Below are 20,265 nucleotides of genomic sequence, written 5' to 3'. Positions count from 1 at the left end.
GGATTAAAGACCACAAAGGAATAGGCAGAGCAGGATAGAGGGATGGACAAATGGCGGGATGTCTAAGACGCTGACCTGATCCGTTTCGGTTTTCAGGTTGTGTGTGGGACAGGTACTCTCCAAATGCTCGCGCTGCTCTGTGGGGACACATGACACACATAAAGACATTATTCATGGGTGGAACGTAGGGGTGAGTTGAAAGGAGAGAAAGATAGAAGGGTAGAGAAGACAGAACGGCAAGGGAATTGTAAATGATAAACCTGATTGCCTTTTTTGTGGGCTTGTGCTACCCACAGATTAAAGATGCAGCTGTTTTATCGCCACACTTCAGGCAACCTCATACTGAAAGGGAAACAGCGTAAAGAGACAGTCGGAGGAGATACTGTAGAGGGAAGGATTGTTTAACTTCTTTTCTCGGTATGACCTCAGTTTTTGTCCGTGGGTGTAATTGCAGTTGTGTTTGTGTCCTTCTTTCATACACAGGCAGAATCTATGTGAGGATGTAAACTGTATCTTTGTGTCAAGGAAGATACTTAACCTTGACAACAACTGAAGAAAAATGTCTTGGAGATTTGCCGACAATAGATGCTACTACAGCTGGTGCTTAGCTGCTTTTTTTCCGCATGGTCTTTCTTTTACTGACACACAGAAATAGAGATAAATACGCTACAGACGTCCATTCAGCCACTCATAACTAAAACTCAATATCGTAGAGGGCTTCAGCTTTTAATAGAAGAGCCCCAGGTCTCGCAATTGAATGACAGTGACCTCGTAATGTTCCTGTGTGAGACAGAAGAGGAAAATGAGCAAAAAGAGAGACTGGGCAGACAAAGAAAGACGAATCACTCTGAAGATGTGCTTCCAATGTCAATCGGAAATCGGAGAGGGAATGAACCGCAGCAATAACTATTATGAATAACGACAATAATTAGGAATGAGTGCAGGGAAGAGAGGAAAGGAGAAAATGGGAGTAACTCTAATACTGTATGCTATTAATATTAAGTTACTCCTGTCGCAACGATCATGATCATGTGAGACATAATGATTTTTACTCCACTTCCTGTAAGAGGAAATCCTGCAGCTTTTAACGTTTTATTCAACTCGTACTATAGTTTAAATTACCTAACAGCATATGAAGATGAAAGACTTAGTGCTTCCAAGACTACCTACGTAAATGAAACACATAATCTGGTGTTAAAAACATTATGCATCTTCAAGTTTATATCGATGTGATCCTAGAAAAATAACCTGGTGCGTTCACAGCTGCAGCTACAATTTCTGTTTACATCCTCTAGCACATTCAGGAAAATGGCTTCTTTCAGCTAAAGTTGGAGGTGACTGTGCAGAAGAATACCCTGAATACAGGTGAATCTGTGGGTAAACGCCTCCTTCCTGGCAGCTCTGTCAATTATTCAAGCCTGTCCAACACACTCAGAGCAGCAATGCAGTGAAGTCAGACCTTTTTCAAAACATTTCTCTTTCCTTCTCTCCTACACTGAGTTTCTTGTTTTTTTCCATGTCGAGACAGATTCATTTTATCACACTTATAATGCTACATGTTTGACCTGGGGAGTTACTATACATGGAACTAAGACTTATTCTAGTTAATATCCCCCATCATAATATGCCACATTATTTAATTGTTACTGACTAGGAGGTAGAAACTGTCGTTGTCACCTATTTTGGGAAACTCTTGTTCTCCACCGATATGAACCCTTTGTGAATACATATTAGTAATTACAGAGCATAATGTAAGTTTTGACACTATCACCTCCTTCATTATCACTATGTAGTTTGTAGTGGAGACCCCAGGCTAGTGTGGACCCCCATTTGGAGGACAAAAGAACCAGATATTCTTAATCACAGTATTGGGTAAGATACTGTTTGTGACACATTGCAGCTTCATACTGTTGTTTCCCTGCAGTCACAGAAACCAACCGGTAGGCTAATATTATTCTGTAATACTACCCAACAGTCGCTTTTCTATGGGCCAGTTAGTCTGGTGTAATTTGATTAAACACACCTTGATTTAAGAAAATGCACCATGTAAACACAATATAAACTGAATTATAGATTTCAAAACCTGATTTGACTCTACAACACAGGGTTTGTAGAGTTACAAGCCTTGAGATTTCTGTGTGTACAGCACTTGGCTGTGTGTGTGTGTGTGTGTGTGTGTGTGTGTGTGTGTGTGTGTGTGTGTGTGTGTGTGTGTGTGTGTGTGTGTGTGTGTGTGTGTGTGTGTGTGTGTGTGTGTGTGTGTGTGTGTGTGTGTGTGTGTGTGTGTGTGTGTGTGTGTGAGAGAGTCACTCTTCGTACAAGATATTCCAGAGCAAAAGAGAAGAAAGGACATCAAAAAGAGATGAAATGTTTGTTTCTGTATGCGTGTCTCTGCATGCAGTCCCGTTAAGGACAGTTGTGATAAATGTAGTCTACGCTCAAATCAGCAGGTGTTCCTCTGAAGCTCTGAGACATTTTCATTTTGCCCTTCTGTTTTATTATTCAACAGGCCGGGCACTCTGATTAGAATCAGCAAACAATGGTGCAAGAGACTCGCATCATCCATTATACATGAGAGGAAACTGAGTCGGAAACGGATAGAACAAACCACCTCTCAATCCATCCATTTAACATACCCTCTCTCTGTGATGTCTCATATCACTGTTTTGCACCGACTCCATATATGTTATGTGAAAACGAAACGTTAGGGACACAGGTGCATGAGGCAGCAGGGGCGATAAACCCTGGGCACGTGTGAAAAATGAAGGCGGAGAAGTTAGAGACGGAGAAGAAGAGGGGGAGCCTGACAGGCAGATATGAAATTCGTCCTGCATGCTCTCAGACATGTGACAGGGGTTTGGGGAGAGAAAACGAGTGAGGGAGGGGAGTTTCTGAGGAGGAGAGACGGGATTACAGCAGAGAGGAAGAGGAGTGTACAGAAAAATGGGGGCATATTAAAAATGAAAGGTGGAGTAAACTTGAGGAAACAGAGGCAGACAGAGATAGCACAGTCAGGACAATGAGGAAGGAGGAGATGCTACTGAGTCTACTGAGTCGGTTTCCTCCTCAGGACATCTGCATCTTTGAAAATCAACTCATTTAACCCCTTTAGTTGCGATATGCTATGAAACGTGTCAAACAGCAGTGACAAGGATGGCGCAGGTTCAAGTTCAGTGTCCTGTATTCATATCAGATCAGATTAGATATTCTGACAGTGATGGACGCGACTGTGAGAGAGTATACATTTTAGCATTAAAGGTAAACGTAGAAATCTGTTTCTGAGACGTGTTCCCCCCATATATATATATATATATATATATATATATATATATATATATATATATATATATGGATGGATGGATGGATGGATGGATGGATGGATAGATAGATAGTGTTACTCTTAGAGAGTAGCTCTGTCCAAGACATTGTACCATAATCGTCCTTGTTGCATGACATTGTTGTTGGAGACTGTCCTCCCAAGAAAAACAAGAGCATCCATCATTTCAGCAAATAACCAAAAGAAGCATATGTTTAAGTGTCAAAGCAATAAAAGCAATTCTTTTAAAAAATCACATCAAAATGTAACACAAGAGGGATGTTTGTTTCTCGTTCTCTCAACCTTAACTGTGTACTTATTTTTGTAACCTTAAAACATCATTGGTGAATGCCATGTTTTACAGCTGCCAACTCCGCTGTCACAGCGTCCTTGACACAACAACCGGGGCTTCTCATCTACCCAACAGCTCCCCAAATTCAATGACAAAATACCTTGTTTGTTATCCACAATAACGCATGTAATCATTTACTCATCTGAAGTCCCTATCTGCCATGTGACAACACAGTGGTTGAGATTTGGTTAGGTTTAGGCACAAACACAACTTAGTCAGGGTTAGGGGATGAATATGGTTTGGGTTAAAATAAGTACATAGTTCAGTTTGGAAAAACATCTTTGTTTGGGATCAATTTACTACTTCGCTAATGTTAGGGGACGTTTGTCGTCATGGTTACAAAAATAAGTACACAGTTAAGGTTGAGAGAACGAGAAACAAATATCCCTCTTGTGTTAAATTTTGATGTGATTTTTTTCTTTTAATTGTTTTTTATTGCTTTGACACTTTAACATAAACATATGCTTATTTTGGTTGTTTGCTGAAATGATGGATGCTCTTGTTTTTCTTGGGAGGACAGTCTCCAACTACAATGTCATGCAACAAGGACAATTATGGTACAATGTCTTTGACAGAGCTACTCTCTAAGAGTAACTCTAATTCTGTTATACAAACTACTGTGGTGCATCGTGAAGCTCCTGCCGAGTGAGCGATAGAATACAGTATGAGCATATTTTGCCTCTTGTCTGGGTCTACAGTTCAGAACATACTTAGCATTTACAGGCTGAATGAGTCATACACAATTACACACACTCCACTCCTCCTTAAACACTTTCTGCCTCAAACTTCACTAACCACTTCACAGTTGCATAAAGGTATCCTGCACAACAGGACGATACGCCTCAGCAGTCCATCTCTTTAAATGGATCTAGACGGAACAATATGCATAACTATATACTTGTCAAATGGGAACATTATGGAACTGTAAACCTACCCTTTCTCTCCTGTCTCTCTTAGTTTGTGCTCACTAATGCAGATACAGATGGTGAAACATTACTCATTACCTATCTCAGTGTTCTTCTCTTCTTTTACTTTTTTTCTTAAATCGTCCTGTTCTTTTATGGCTGCTTTTACAACTACAATTTTATTGCTCATCAATCTGACATTTATCCCGGTTGAGTTCATTCTGGCAGATGTAAAATGCCCACCCACATAAAGCAAACTATTGTTTACTAAAAAATCAGGGGACTTTGTCTTCCTGGTGGGTACAAAATAATATAAATGTTATGTTGTAGATTAAAGGTAATGTCAATTCAATTAAATGCAGATGATTACCCAGTTTCAATAAGATAATTTGATGAGTCATTTGGAACAAAGAAAAATATTTTAACCATTTTATATAATAAATAGGTTAGAATTCAGAATACTTTATTGGCACCATCATTAAATTCAAACTGTAATTTGACCAATAAATTTTCTCCATGGCTACAAAATGAACTAATATTTTAATGTGGGATCGGACAAACTGACATACAGGTACCTATTAAGAGTCATGTATTTTAACGCTGCTGCTACATATAGTATTTCATTCTGTTGTCGATCCATCTAATCTCGTGCCTTTTCCCTGTCGATTCTCATGCTGTTTACTGCTGTGACCATATATCTTTAGCGGACAAGCGGCTGGAGGCTGCGAACAGGCCATCACTCCCCTGGCAGCGTTCCCAATGGTCTGAATATCATCAGAGCTGATGTCTCCCCGGGCGTCTCCCCACTGTAAACAATGGGCTGCCAAGCAAAGAGATTCCTCACTCTTAATGCTCCTTAATCGAATTGTCCTCTCAGATGGTCTGAGAGGACACACACACACACACACACACACACACACACACACACACACACACACACACACACACAAACACACACTGTTGAGTGTACACACACATATATGCACAGCTGGGGTGATGAGAACCTGTTGAGAGGCTTACTGCGTGTGCTGAGGGCCGAAGGGACTTGGGAACGTTAATTGCTTGTCTTGAAAGTGTGATGCATTGTGGGACATGTGGAAACGGAGCACCTGATCTGGGAGCTGATTAAAATGTCAGTACTACCACATACCGCTCTGGGAGCTGCAACTGATTCACACACACAGTATCCTAAACACAATTTACATTAAAATATATATGTTTAATAATCTAGGAAAGTAAAACAATAAGCATATTTTGTGAAAAAAAATTCAAATTACATACATTTTGTGCATGGTACAGTTTGACCCTGTAAGTTGGCAAAACAATCTTCACTCAAGGTCTACTTACTTGCTTGTTCTGAAGCTTTTGACCATATCTCAAGGTCTTCATTGGCAAATTAAACTTGCTCAGTTGTCACTGAACTGTAGAAAAGGTGCTTAGAATAGTGGAAAGTTTGAACATCTACCTTTCAACGTAAGCTGAGGTTGTTTTGTCAAAAAATAAATAAGAAAGAGGATAAACATGCACCATAGCAGACAGACAATCACACAACACTGCTGGAGCCCTAATCATTCTTCAGATTGTAATCAATAAAATCTGCCTCAAAGACTTACACTGTCTGATTGAACAGAAGGGGGGGAGATGGATGTAATAAAAATGCTCAAATGTCCAAAACATGAGCAAAATGGAAATAAAGAAGCAAAATGAAACAACATTTTAGCAAACAATGACCAAATTCTCAAAACTTCAGAGGCCTCCCTTTGTTGAGCTTGAGTGAATCTGAATAACTGTTAATCAAAAAAACAATTACATAACAGCCCTCAACCCTCATGAACAGGGTGACTGCAGGTCTGCAACAACAACAGTTTCACCTGTCGATTGGCCTGAATAAACTAAGACACGATATTTCATTTCAGTCAGAAAAAAACCAATCCTTTCATCTTCCATACCATCTTTCACACCCCCACAGCTCTGTGAACGCTGTTGTCCAACGCCCTTTACCCCCGAACCACAGCACAGCTCTCCTCTCTGGCAGATATGAAGATCAAAGCATTTGCTTTTTCACTCAATGTCGCAGAATTCTGGTGTGTAAATTGGAAGTAATCTCATCCTCTCTCTCTCTCTCTCTTTCCCCCCCCTCGCTCTCAGTCACTCGCTACTTCTCTTGAGCTGCTGGAGGGGAGAGTGTGACCTGTTTCATAACCAGCAATCCACAAACATGCATATGATGACAGAGGGGCCCAGACACCGGGGACAAGAAGTTAGTGTTTCCTGTGTATTGCTTGTATGTATGTCTATGAATGTGGTCATCCACTCTTGAGTGATGTCCCCTAACAAGGCCTCGTACCTCAATGACAAAATGGGTCATCTGTCAGAGCTCTACAAAATGTCTCTTTTGAGCATTTTCTGATCTGGCACACCTTTCCCTAGAAATGTGTAATTCCTCAAGTAATGCCAGCAGCATGGCTGATGGGCTTGCAATGTTTGGGTGGATTACCATGAAATTTGGTATAGACATTAGTGGTCCCCATAGGATGAAGCCTACTGACTATAGTGATCCCCTGACTTTACCTTCGCCACCACCAGCAGGTTAACTTTTTTGTTTTTTAGTGGCATGTCTTCATAGAAATGGTATTGCCATTACATTTTGGTAAAGATATCCGTGGTACTATATACCTGTGATTCTGTGAACATTGAACAAAAGTGATTGAGTGAACAAACAAATGTTGTCTATTGTTTGCTTTGGGAGAGGTCTTTATTTGCACAACCACAAAAGTTGTCCAGTCAGGAAAACAAACGAGAAATGAGTTGTTTTTAAGTCACTTGAATAAACTGGCTGGTCTTTATGTGTATAGTATATGCAAAAGAGAGAAGGAAAGATGGAGGATTAACTTGCAGAGAGGCTGTGTGTGCACCGGAGTCTAGCTACTGGAACAGCAGTGATTTATATATTGGTATGTCCTCTAATATGATTTGAGAGCTTAGGTGGGACTGTATCATGACGCCAACAGGACACTAGCTGCAGCTGCGGATAAGAAATTGATGAGTCAAAACTCCGCCATGAACTTAAAAATGAAATTGTAAAATAAATTGAGTTTCTGAGGTAAATTCCTTTTGATATAAATGCGCATTGCTATGTAAATGGCTGTATGGGTAATAGGTCTATAGATCTGACACTACAGACAGAGATCTAGCCCTTAAAATCTCCAGAGATTCAAAGATTCAGAGTCCAACGATGCCCTTCAGACAGAATGAAGAAGAGAAGTGAGTAGATGTAGGTGATATGGAGATTGCCGTGTATGCACACATGCCTGACTGTATACACGTAGATATGTTTGTGTGTGAGGTGGAGAGATGCAGGGAAACGACTTTTGAATGCTTGCTTCCACATCCGTGAGGTTGTGTGCAGGTGAAAGGCTGATTAATATTGGATGTGATTCAGCTGCATTTTCCCATCTACGGGAGGCAAGGTTCTGCCATTAACTCAGAAAGGTGTGTGTGTGTGTGTGTGTGTGTGTGTGTGTGTGTGTGTGTGTGTGTGTGTGTGTGTGTGTGTGTGTGTGTGTGTGTGTGTGTGTGTGTGTGGGGAGTCTAAATAACCCCAAAAGTGCATGTGTGTGTGTGAGTAGGTGGTAATCATCCCTTATAATAATAATAGTGTATTTCACAAGTTCCGTTGAAGACATGAAGAAAAAAGACTCAGCTCTAAGATTGACTCACTTTGTCTCTCTTCCTCGATCTCTCTCTCTCTCTCTCTCACACACACACACACACACACACACACACACACACACACACACACACACAGACACTTACAGTAGCCTACGTGCCCGGGACACCCTCCATAGTCACCTGCCATCGTGTATGAGCATCACATCCTCATCTCAAGGTGGCACCCATAAAAAGAGGAGGAAAAAAGCCACATACTCCCGCACACTGCGATGCATGCAAAGCAGTCTCCCATACGGGCTGTGCAATGTAAGGTGGACGTACACATTTTAGAGAATGACGTAATGGGACGTCAGCCCTCATCAGTGGACGTCGGACGACGTTGCACAAGTCAAGGTCAATCATTGATCGATTTCAAATCACAACGTAGGGCCTGCTGCGAGGAGCACAGCAGAGCTCATCTCTGATCTCACCTGAGATGCCCAACCTCAGCCAAGCAGGATGGAGATAGTTAAGCTATTGCTCTCCATGCATGGTGCCAAAACAGCTGGATGCGGATTTGGCTTGAAAAAAAAATCCATACGGTGAACGAGTGAGTCGTTAACAGCTATTAATGGCTTGGACTCGTGCCAAACAGTCTGAGTCCCACTGTGTGAATAAATGAACAGCCGCTTACCACCGGTCCAAATAACTGATCGTGATAGGCGATCACCGCAACCGACCTAATCGATTGATTGATTGATTAATTGACGGCTGGATGATTTTGCCCGCCAGGGTGTGAAGCCAGCAGCGGCCAGACAGAAAGACATCACCGTTTAAATCATCATTAAAAAAAGAGAAGATGACAGGTTGTTTGTTTTTTTTTTTTTTATATATATATATACCTTATACAACAAATGATTGATCATCATGCAGATCTATTTTAGGTGATGAGCCTATACCAAAGTCATACACATGTTAGTCGACTGTGAGCAGCCCTCGCTTTGCCTCTGCATGACTTTCATTACACAATGATGCTTCATTCACAACATCAGCACCAGCTCCGACGCCTCATGGGCACATTTGATCAAATTTTGGTCCAAATAAAACACAGTCTCATTGAATTAAGGGACACCCTTCTCAATAATTGGCTGCTACTGCTCCCCCACAGGTGCTGTTTGGAGAGAATAAAGGCTGATCTAAGCACACCTTTGCTAGACGGGACAGTCGGCAGACGAGAAGAGCCTCTCTGCGCATCACAAACCAGGACTAGCTGTACCCAGGACTAGCTGTACCCAGGACTAGCTGTCACACATGGCATCTTCGCTCGGGTCGCACCTGCAGGCTGCCATGTAATGGGGTCGAAAAGGTGGTAGGTGGTAGGGCTCCGGGTGATACTCACCTAACTTTTGCTGCCACAGAGGATATCGCATCGTTTCTTAAATTCTTCCTTTTGGACACGGAGGTTCCCATGCTGACATGGAAGCGACGCAGGCGGGGAAACAGTTCATTCCAAAGACTCTGCGGACGGAGGGGATGCGACGGAGAAAACAGGAGGAAAACCGCACAAAAAGTTGAAGGGAAATCCGGGAGCGGATCGCATGTCACCCGAGGGTCTGCAGAGCAAAGGATGCACACAAAAAAAGAGCACCGACTCTCTCTCTCTCTCTCTCTGTCTCTCTCTCTCTCTCTCTCTCTCTCTCTCTCTGTCTCTCTCTCTCTCTCTCTCTCTCTCTGTCTCTCTCTCTCTCTGTCTCTCTCTCTGTCTCTCTCTCTCTGTCTCTCCGGATATGAGCACGTACGTGGGGTAGCTGCACAGCTGTCAGCGTGTGGCTGAAAATACACAGACCTCTCTGGCTCTCTCATTGATCTGAAAATGCAATGGGAAGATGGTTGGAGTGGTGGTGATATCATCATCATCACCATCATCATCATCATCATCACAGAGGGGAGGGGGGGGGCGTGCAGGTACTCTGCAAGAGACACATGGTGCCATCCAGGCATAGAAACCTCTGCCTTTCATCTCATCCAGTTTTGGATCATAATGCGTATATCTTTATGTAGACGGTCATTTTGGCAAAAGGGTCCCACCCCACCCACCTCCCCTCTCTCTCACGTCGAAAATGGTTCTCATCCACAGCCAAGGACAGAGGGAGCAGGGAGGTTGAGGCACTGCAGTGATCTGTGAGCATCACTTCAAATAGCATGATAACAAAAGCTTTGGACTGTAATGTTTTTTGGTTGTTTTTTTTTTGCTGTTCTCAAGCGAATGATTAGTATTCAAAAGAGTGCAGGAGACTGACAGATTATAAAGGGCAGCTCCTTGCATCTGTACAGCAGCATTTCCTTGCAGCTATAAGAGCAGCACTCCTTTGAGAGGTTTCTTTCTTCATTCAGGGATTCACAATGCTCCCATTTTGTAGTTACTCTATTTCAGAAGAGTATCACTGGTTTGTAATCTGGTGTCGTGGACCTCAATAAGCAGGGATGTAATAACTGGTTGTGAGATTATTAATGGGATAGGAAGGGAGAAAAAACATGTCCATATAATAAAATACTTTTAGTTTTTATGACTTATCTTACTTTGTGACCTCTTCAGGCCTCTTAAAATACTGAAATGAAATAAGTCTGACAATCCTTATTTTGTTTGACTGCTCACGTCTCGTATACATGCAACCTGCGATGAGACAGTACAGGAAACTCTGGTTTCTTTTAAGAGATCACAAACAAGAAAATGTTTGGCACCAAGGCTCATAAAAGTACAACAATGGTTGTGTTGGCTGGTAGCACATCTGACGTGGGATGCACATTCAAACACATGGATCCAAAACCCATTCCAGCTTTTTTAAGAGTTGCATTCAATCAACTATGGATAGATGGGTTTTTTCTGCATATACAAATACAATATTACAAATAAGAACAAAGGATTGAAATAATATTGTTAACCAGGTCATCATTATTGTCAATAAAGTCAAGTGATACATCCATAAACTTGGCATTTTGGAATGTCTTCAGGCCTTAATAGGATTTCCCACAAATGCAATGAAAAAAAATATAGACAATTAAACAAATACATGTTATATTGAGTAAAATGAATACGATTATAAGGGTGAAATTTAACTAACAAAGAATGTCTGTTTAGCACTGAATGGTTTAGAGGAAAATGGCCTAAAAGGAGATGTTTTATAACGTTCTGATATTTGAGCCCTAGCTGAAGTCCTAAAGACTTGCATCTTCAGCAATAACACTACAAGCCAGAAACAATGCTAGGTAAACTGTGTATATAAATCCGATTATATTAAACGTATAGTATTTTAATTAATGGTAGAAACCAATACTGTATGCAGAAGTTTTAATTATGTAATCATGCGCCATACGGCTTAATTTCTTCATTTTATTTAAAGAAATCAATGTTGGCAAAAGTCCCATCAGTATAGAAAATTCACACTGCTCAGAGATAATGAATCATTAGTCAGTGAAAGAAGATAGTGAGTGGTGGTCACTGTGGTGAATGGACACAAACACGTACACATGCCATTGCACATGTGGGCACATGCGCACAACATATAAACAGACAGAAGAACGGGTAGCGGAGAGTAACGGTCGATTAGCCTTCAAACATCAGAACAGTCAATCTTTCAACCCACAGGTCATTTCACCAGCAGCCCTGAATGTGCAGGACGTCCTTGGGCTTTATAACTTTTAAGATCTGCTTCTCCTGCACACAGACACACAAACACAGACACACACACACACACACACACACACACACACACACACACACACACACACACACACACACACACACACAAGACAAAAGGATTGAAAATCAATAAATAAAGCAAAGCACCGCTGGGCTGGTGTGAGCTGCTGAAGGCCATTAAGCAGTAAATAATTCCAGGCGGCTCTGACAAGACTGAGGGAATGTGTGTGGATGGACTGTAGATGAGTACGAGAGAAGGAGGGATGAATGAATGGAGAGAGGGCGGGATGGTGGTGCTCCTCACACAAGACAGAAAAAAAGAAGAGGAGAAGGATGATGGAAAGAGGAGGGATGAATGGACAGCAGGAATCCAAAACAGGAAAGGGAGCAGAATGACAGCGAGAAAGAGACACATAAGGATGAATGAAAGCGGCGATTCATGTTTTTCCTTCTTTGAAAGGAGTGCAGTGAGGTGTCTGCCATCACACGCTGGGATACCACAGTGCTATATGCTGAAAAGGGATGAGGAAAGGAGCGATTACGTAGATGAAAGGCAGTGAAAATGGGAGGAGAAGAAAGATGTATGCAGCCATAAATCCACATCTGCCCAAGATATTAGTGTCTCCTCTGACCGTGACAAACACTCACCATTTGATTGATCGCAAAGCAGATCAATACTGGAGTCTACAACGGTTACAACAGCAGGGGGAACACTCAATCTTTTTTCTAAAATCCGGATTTAGTTTGGAAAGTCATTCCGTATTAATGAACAATAAAAACAAATTGTAATTTTATACGTAAGGTGTAATTTAATATTACTAATAAGCAATTGTCCCACTGATGAAGAAAAAAACTATTCTCCATATACCTGTATATCAATTTTTAGCCAAGGGGCTGCGTTTGCCAATCACATATATGTGCACTTGAATATATTAACGCGACTACTTTATATATTAAAGCGACTACACTTTGTACATGAACGGCATATTTTTACTGTTTACCTTGCGATCATTTTAATGAAAGACAAACTTTGGTAAACTTTGTCAAATGAATACATGAAAATTCACGTCTTGTTTTAAATATTTTCACCCCACCATTTGGGTTTTAATAACGCTCTTTTTATGAATTCATCTTGTTGCACCCTCTTTTTCTGAAATTATATAACTACACCTCATTCGAGAGTTAGCGCCACCTTCTGCTTATCCTGATGATCAATGAGCGGATGGAAACACGGATTCATTCTAAAAAAAATAAAAAATATGTGCTACATTTGGGTGGATGCCTGTTTTTAAAGTGAGCATGTTGGCATGCTAACATTAGCATTTAGCTCCCAACCCCCCTGAGCAAAGTGCAGTCTCGCAAAGCAGCTAGAAATTGTCTTGAACTTGTTGTTTTGGTGGATCACAGAAACGTTCCATAGTGATCAAATCCAGCTCTACTCTATTTCAGCACTATCAAACTTGAACAGTCCCGAACACATTTTGCTCTCGCATACTATCAGTCCTTTTTATCTGAGACTTAATCGGTCCATCTGACAGTGAGGAATTGCATGCAAACCAGCTGATTTAAAAATACCATCAAAGAAAGAACTTTGTTGACGGGGCTAAACAAGAAGTGGAAGATTGTCATGATGTATTGCGAATGTACCTCTTGGGCAGGCCAGATATTTAATCTTCACGTGTAAAGGCAATCATGAAACAAAACCTTGAAGCGTGGCCTGCTTTTGGAGACTTTGAGGAAATTTTAGGATAATGTTTGTGTATAGTGGGGGGTAGTAAAGCTTAAGAGTGGATTAAGACTCTTAAAGCTCGGAAAGGCCTTAAGTGAGACGATAAAAAAAACTTTGATACCGACCCAAGGGGATGTTAATAGCACAGAACTCTTGTATCTTCAAATGCACTGTTTAATTTAAGGATGATGATTTAGAGGGTCGAGCCCACATTAAAGAATGATGCTTCCCATTGCTAATGAACTGTGATGTGCATTATGATTTCATTTGCTACATTTGACCGCTTAATTAAGTCCCATGACTGTTAGAGAGGACAGTTGCTCAAAGCTTCATTGTCAAGTGCTTCAAGACCTTTTTTTAATTAACATTGTCTGTTACAATGCACAATATGACGACATCATGTCACATAAAACAATTTTTAAGGATTTAATGACGTAGCTGTCTCTTGTGCTGGAAAGTAATTTCCTACTGGTAGAAAGATTGCTAAGCTTTCAGCACTAATGCTGTTTTTCTTACTGCTGTAACAAACATCATAATCACCCTCATTACAGATACCAGGCCTTAGGTTTAAAGCATTTTCCCTATCCAACAAGGTAGGTTAGTCTATCTGTTTGGATTAGTGGGGTGTTACTTTATCATTCATTTGCACTGCTTTAGCCACGTAGTAGTCAGTCCACCACTCTGGTCCAGAATTAAATATTTCAGGATTTATCGGCTGGATTGCCATAAAAGTTTGCACAGACATTCGTGGTCTCCTGAAAATGACCTCTAACGACTTTGTTTATCCTCTGACTTTTCCTCCAGTGCTTTCATACGTTTAACAGTTTGGGGTTTGAGTGAGATAACTCGACAACTGTCAGATTTGGTTACAGATATTCAAGATCTTCAAACGATGAACTTTGGCGATCCTTTTGACTTTTCATCAAATGTCAACATTCTTGATTATCCAGTAGATGTAAATGTAAGCATGCTTACAAGCTAATCTAGGATGATAAACATCATAAATATTACAGTTGCTCAACATCAGCATGTTAGCATTGTCATTGTGAGGATATACGCTTGCTGATGTTAGCATTAAGCTCACAGCATCGCTGTTCATCAGTCCAGCCTTACAGAGCTGCTAGCATGGCTACAGACTCTTAGTCTTGTTTGAATAATAACTAGCTACTGAAGAGAGGAAAAGGACAAGTGATGACTCTGCTAGTACCTCCATTACAACTGCCATGGCTTTCATACATCAAGGAAAAAATCTGAAGTTTTTCTAAACATTTATGCAAATAGGCTACTGATTTGTGCATCAAAATCTGTGCAGCACTTTTGGTACACAATTTTAATTTTTTTTTATCTAAGTCCATAATAACATAAAGGAGTTTTGCAGTCTGGAGATGAGGGAGAAGAATGACAGTGATGGGAAGAAAGCAAAGGGGAAATACAGCTTTAGAGCTTGAGGGTTAAAAAGATGGCAAGAAGTTATAAAAACAATATTTCAGGAATATCAAAATGGACAGAAGAAAAGGTTGACCTCTTCATCCATGTGTTTGGAAAAGCTACTGCATATCTAAGTGCAAGTGATGACCCTGCTCACCTGACCGAGCAGAGAGGGGCGAGAGGAGATGGATGGCAGCAGTAAAGTGACAGAAAGCGAGGCACAGAAATGTGTGCTGGTGAGGAGAGATTTTCATGGGCAGATGATGGATAGTGCAATCCGGGGGCTGGAAGAGAAGAAAGTGTGTGTGTGTGTGTGTGTGTGTGTGTGTGTGTGTGTGTGTGTGTGTGTGTGTGTGTGTGTGTGTGTGTGTGTGTGTGTGTGTGTGTGTGTGTGTGTGTGTGTGTGTGTGTGTGTGTGTGTGTGTGTGTGTGTGTGTGTGTGTGTGTGTGTGTGTGTGTGTGTGTGTGGTATAACCTGAGGGTAGCTATACAGTAGGGAGGCTTAGAGGTCTCAGTTTAGATTAACTTCCAGAAAAGATCACAATATCATATTACATCCCATGACTGCAGCTTCAAACAAACATGTAGATCTTTCCCACAAAGGGAGATACCTTTCTTTAAATCTGTTGTGGTGGTTGTATTTTCACCCTGCAAGTTGCCAAAGCCAAACAATGTTTTTTTCAGGACTTGTAATCACCTACAAAAGTGATATGATATATTTCTCCTCCACACAATAAGCATTGAAATATCCAAACCACATATTCTTTTAGGTGCAGTGATTCTGTTTTCACTGTTCCTCCACTCTTTCTTCAGGGCCAACTGAGACAGTGGCAAATAAACCAAAGAACAAGGTCGGCCAAGAGACATTCATTCTCTTTTGCATAGATGGACTAGTCACCACATCAATCTCACCCTAAGAAGCGCCTCTGTGAATACAATTAAAATGGCACTCACTTTCAATGTAGCTGATAAACGAACCATTAGCACTTCCACAGGCAAGCAGACTGTGCATGGAATAAGCTGCCATACAAGCAGATCGCTATCGAGGCCTGTGACTGTAGCGTGAACCAGAATTTGTTCTTGATGTCAGTGCCCCACACTTGTCCGCTAAACAGACAGGACAAGCTGCCAGCAGTAGCTTAAATTAGCTGTTTGGTCTGTCTAAATTAATGATCGGGAGTTATGTTATTGTGGCTTTTGACAAGTTGTTCAGTTTAAAATGACATGGTCATTTTAACATTAATTCATAGCCACTATCAGGCAGAGGAGGTGCGCATTTCATTTCGATAGGAGTTGCATGATTTTTGGACTAAAAGTCACAAGACTGAACAAAAGGCTTGCAGTAAGAAACATGTAGAAAATCACAAGACAGATCCTTAATTTTGTGACTGCTGTTCATCCATGTTAACAGAGTTTTTGTGTTTGGCTTATGTCATTGTTTTTTTCAACTAACTCATTTAATGATTAGCTACATTTTTAGGACAGATGCTCTAGTATTTGGGGTAACAAATCATTTGGCCTCTTTGGAGCTCCATCACCGTCATTGTTAGATGTTTCTTTGAAAACTACAGACTGTATGAAAGCAGCAATTGACAGTCTTCTTTTATAGTTTACAAAATTTGCAGTTCACATTATTTTTTCTATTTTTTCCCCCACTTCACCTGTAAAGCCCTATGCCACATCTAATCTATTCTATAAAGAGGAGAGCCGAAGAAAACCACAAGTAGAGGAGACAATTGCAAACTCTGAGTTACAATTACAGTTGGAGGATTACATTTAATCTCCACATGGAGTGCAGGTGAGGTGCTGGTGTCCTCATGTGGCAAAGCCAGACTTACTAGAAGCCTTTCTAGCAATGCTGTGACACCAGATCTCAGCAATTAAGTTAGTGACTGAAATGTTCTCAAATCCCCCCAAAATAATCTCCAAAATTACAAAAAAAAGGCTTGTAAAAATCCTGTGGAGGTCAAATCCTATTGAGCCTGCGTAGCTCTCCATGGTGCTGAAACCAGACACTCTAGAACTGCAAGGATAACCACTGAGGCAAATGTCTCCTGTGAATACTAATGTTGACAATGACCTAGACAGAGCATTAGACAGAGTCTTGGCAAAAGATGGCTGACCCTTAATTAGCCCAAGTAGACACACAAAAAGGAGAGAATAGAGACAAAATGGAGTACAGTAAGTGGGCAGATGGGAAACACAAATTTAATAGAAAGAGGTAGAGAGAGCCGGAGGGAAATGAAACAGACTATTGAAATAAAATGTTAGACGCAGAAAAAGATATGCAGATTCATTTGAAAACGGGTTAGTGTGGATGTGGCCAAAGAGAAGTAGAGTATAACTATCCCGGGCAAAGAGGGTGTCCGGGTGGTACATGCTTATACGGCCTGTGTTTAAAAAGTGAACCTATATTATGCAGCGTGCTTACCTTTACTTCCTCCCCACCTCCCCCAGAGACTTAGGGCAGCCCTCATTATTTATCACCAATGGACATGAGCTTCATTAGAGGGTGGTTCCTCTGGTGACTCATCCTCCATCGCTCCACGTCTGTTCTCTTCCCTGCTGGACAAAGGTGGCTGGTAATTGTCAACGGGAATCCCCGCGGTCACGTAGTCCACCCACGCACCCGTGACATTCAGGCAGCAGTGATATAAATGAGCCGTGGAATCCTGTGGATGATGTGGAGGATTAAAGGTCTCAATGCATTTGCATGAGGTAGGAATGCCACTACAAAGAACATGGCAAAGCTTAGATATCACCATGCACGCTCCCCCATCCCATCTATCACTGTGATCATCCTTCTTTCTCTTGTTTGTCTGTTCAGTCCTCATCTTCAGCATCCTCTGGCATGCTCATTAGACACTTGGAATCCTTTAGTCTTAATCTTAAAAAAATCCTACCAAAAACTGAATCTGTTTGCCTAAGACCAATAGGAATAAGCATTTTGCACCAATTGTCTCACCAATAGCAAACTTAATTATTATTTTTCATTAGTTTTTGGAGAAAGCTCTAGATGCCTCTGACTCGACTCTTTATATTGGCAGCATACAAAGAGATTTCCTCCCTAGTGTGTACAGTGAATTGCTTCAATGGCACACCGCAAGTACATCATACTGTGTGGGGTGTTGGCAGTGATGAGATGGCTCTTTGCTCTACAAAGGCAGCTATCCCTGTCAGCTCTGTCATCTGTACATTACTGAAAAGAGCAGGCTCTCTTTCTGACAGGGAAGCAGAAAAAAGAGCCAGGGTAAAGTTCCTGCAGCTTTAAGGTCAAACAGTCACCTCTTCCTCTGCAGGGCTCTCTGACAGAAGAAGCTGTTAACTCAAAAACATAGCACTTGGTGAAGTGTAGTTGCTTGTGCAAATGTATGCAATTACTTTAGAGTCCTTAATAATGTGCAAGTTGGACCAATACACATAACATGCAAGGCTTATAAAACTGAATTAGTTTTTGACAGTTGCTAAATAGGAAAAAATGGACACATCAAATTACATAGTACATGTATAGTATGTACGAACGTATACATCATATAATTATCATACTACTATCTTAATGTTTGCTGAACATTCATGTGAAGCTCTTGAGCGCAAACTTTCACTGTCCCACTTTACACATTTCAGATGAAGCCACTTACATCAGAGGATATAACACAATTGATTCCATAAATGGTTAAGAAATGTAATTTGACAGAATAATCTCTGCTCTTATTGGTGCTCCCTGCTGGTTTTAGCTATATGGCAGCATGCCCCTAAATCCCTTTATAGAACATTCAGTATCACGGAGATGATGCACAACATGCAAAAGGCATGACATGAAATAACTGAATGCAGTAGTACATTATAAAACATGGGGAGCTGGGGGGTGGGGGGAGAGTGCAAGCTGAAAAATGTACCACAGTCTCTGGCCTACCTACAGCAGTTTAAACATTAGCTGATGTTTTAAATTCAACTTTGTGCGGCAGACAGACATCCTACCAATAGTAAATACAGAAATGAATCTATCTGTGGTAGAAAATTGTAAATGTAGGACCTCAAGGCCTTTCTCCGTACGTGACACCCATGTCTATCCCCACCTTGTCTCACCTTGGTACTGCAGCACACCTCCCCTATTCCGTTGCTCCTCTTCTCCACCCTTCCCTCCATACTAAATCGCTCGTAACATTGGCTCCCAGGCGACATATTTCCACTATGGGGGCTTAATGGATTCCTGCGCTCTCTGGTTGGCTGAGGAGCAGTGGTTTGATTCTCTGAGAGGTGAGGGAGAGACCGTTGGAGAGCTGATGGAAGGGGAGAAAGTATAGAATGAGGAGTGATGGAGAACGGAAAGTGGAATAGATTAGAAGAAATGGAGGAAATGGGCACAGGTTAATGTGGCATCTGCAGGAGCAGATGATAAGAGTCATGGTCAAGGTAGTTGGTGAAAGAGGGATTTAACTTTGTATAAAATGCATATGAAGATGGTTATAAGCATTTTCTTAAAAATATAATCCATCCATTTTTAAATAGCCATTGTTGTATGTATTTATATTCTGTAATTATTTCATTTTACAGTAGGTTTCATTGCTAGTGGCAGAGTCCGCCATCCCTGTACTACATTCAATTTGGCTTCAGACATAGAAGAGATTAAGGATGCACTGATCTAATACTGATATTGGATATCGCTCTCATACTGACTCGGATAGCTGGATTGTTTATAAATGACAATGGGTCGATCTATTAAATTCAGTTCTATGTTTATGTTTGATTACATCCACCCGTACTACGTCATGCATCAGCAGCACACCGGTAGACCACATAGCCGAAGGAGCTGCTGGGTTTGCTAGATTGAAAGCCAAGGGGTCACCAGAACCATTAGATTTCATCCTTTGGGAACCATGAATGTATTCACAAATTTTCATTCCTAGAGCTACGCAGCTAGCATGGCTTAAACCGATGCTTTGTTGCTGATTATTTTTTAAAGCGTAAGTTTTGAATAAGGCTGTCCCTAATTATTTTTTAGTCATTAATATTGTCAAAAAGTCCTCAACTTGATAGTTTTGTTTGACACGTGACATTTGAGAGTGAGCAACCGAAAATCACTGTCTTGATGAGGGAACTAGTTTTTGGGATATCAAACTGCGAAATGATTAACAAGCATGGAGGCTGTGAAAAGGCTAATGTGTATTGGTCGGTTTCTTTCAG

General features: G+C 41.1%; 1 protein-coding gene across 1 annotated transcript in view; it reads right to left on the bottom strand.

Annotated features, from left to right (window-relative positions):
- nsmfa (NMDA receptor synaptonuclear signaling and neuronal migration factor a) overlaps nucleotides 1-9,694 on the bottom strand; it is a 37,345-nt gene extending 27,651 nt beyond the window's left edge. Inside the window, 2 exon segments of the mRNA XM_054612924.1 lie at nucleotides 76-137; nucleotides 9,624-9,694. Coding sequence (XP_054468899.1) covers nucleotides 76-137; nucleotides 9,624-9,694 — 133 coding nt within the window.
- Between the last annotated feature and the right edge of the window lie 10,571 nt (nucleotides 9,695-20,265).

Source organism: Anoplopoma fimbria, chromosome 14 (genome assembly GCF_027596085.1).
Source record: "Anoplopoma fimbria isolate UVic2021 breed Golden Eagle Sablefish chromosome 14, Afim_UVic_2022, whole genome shotgun sequence".
Lineage (NCBI taxonomy): Eukaryota > Metazoa > Chordata > Actinopteri > Perciformes > Anoplopomatidae > Anoplopoma > Anoplopoma fimbria.
The sequence above is the reverse complement of the archived record's forward strand: the minus strand, read 5'-3'. Positions and strand labels throughout refer to the sequence as shown.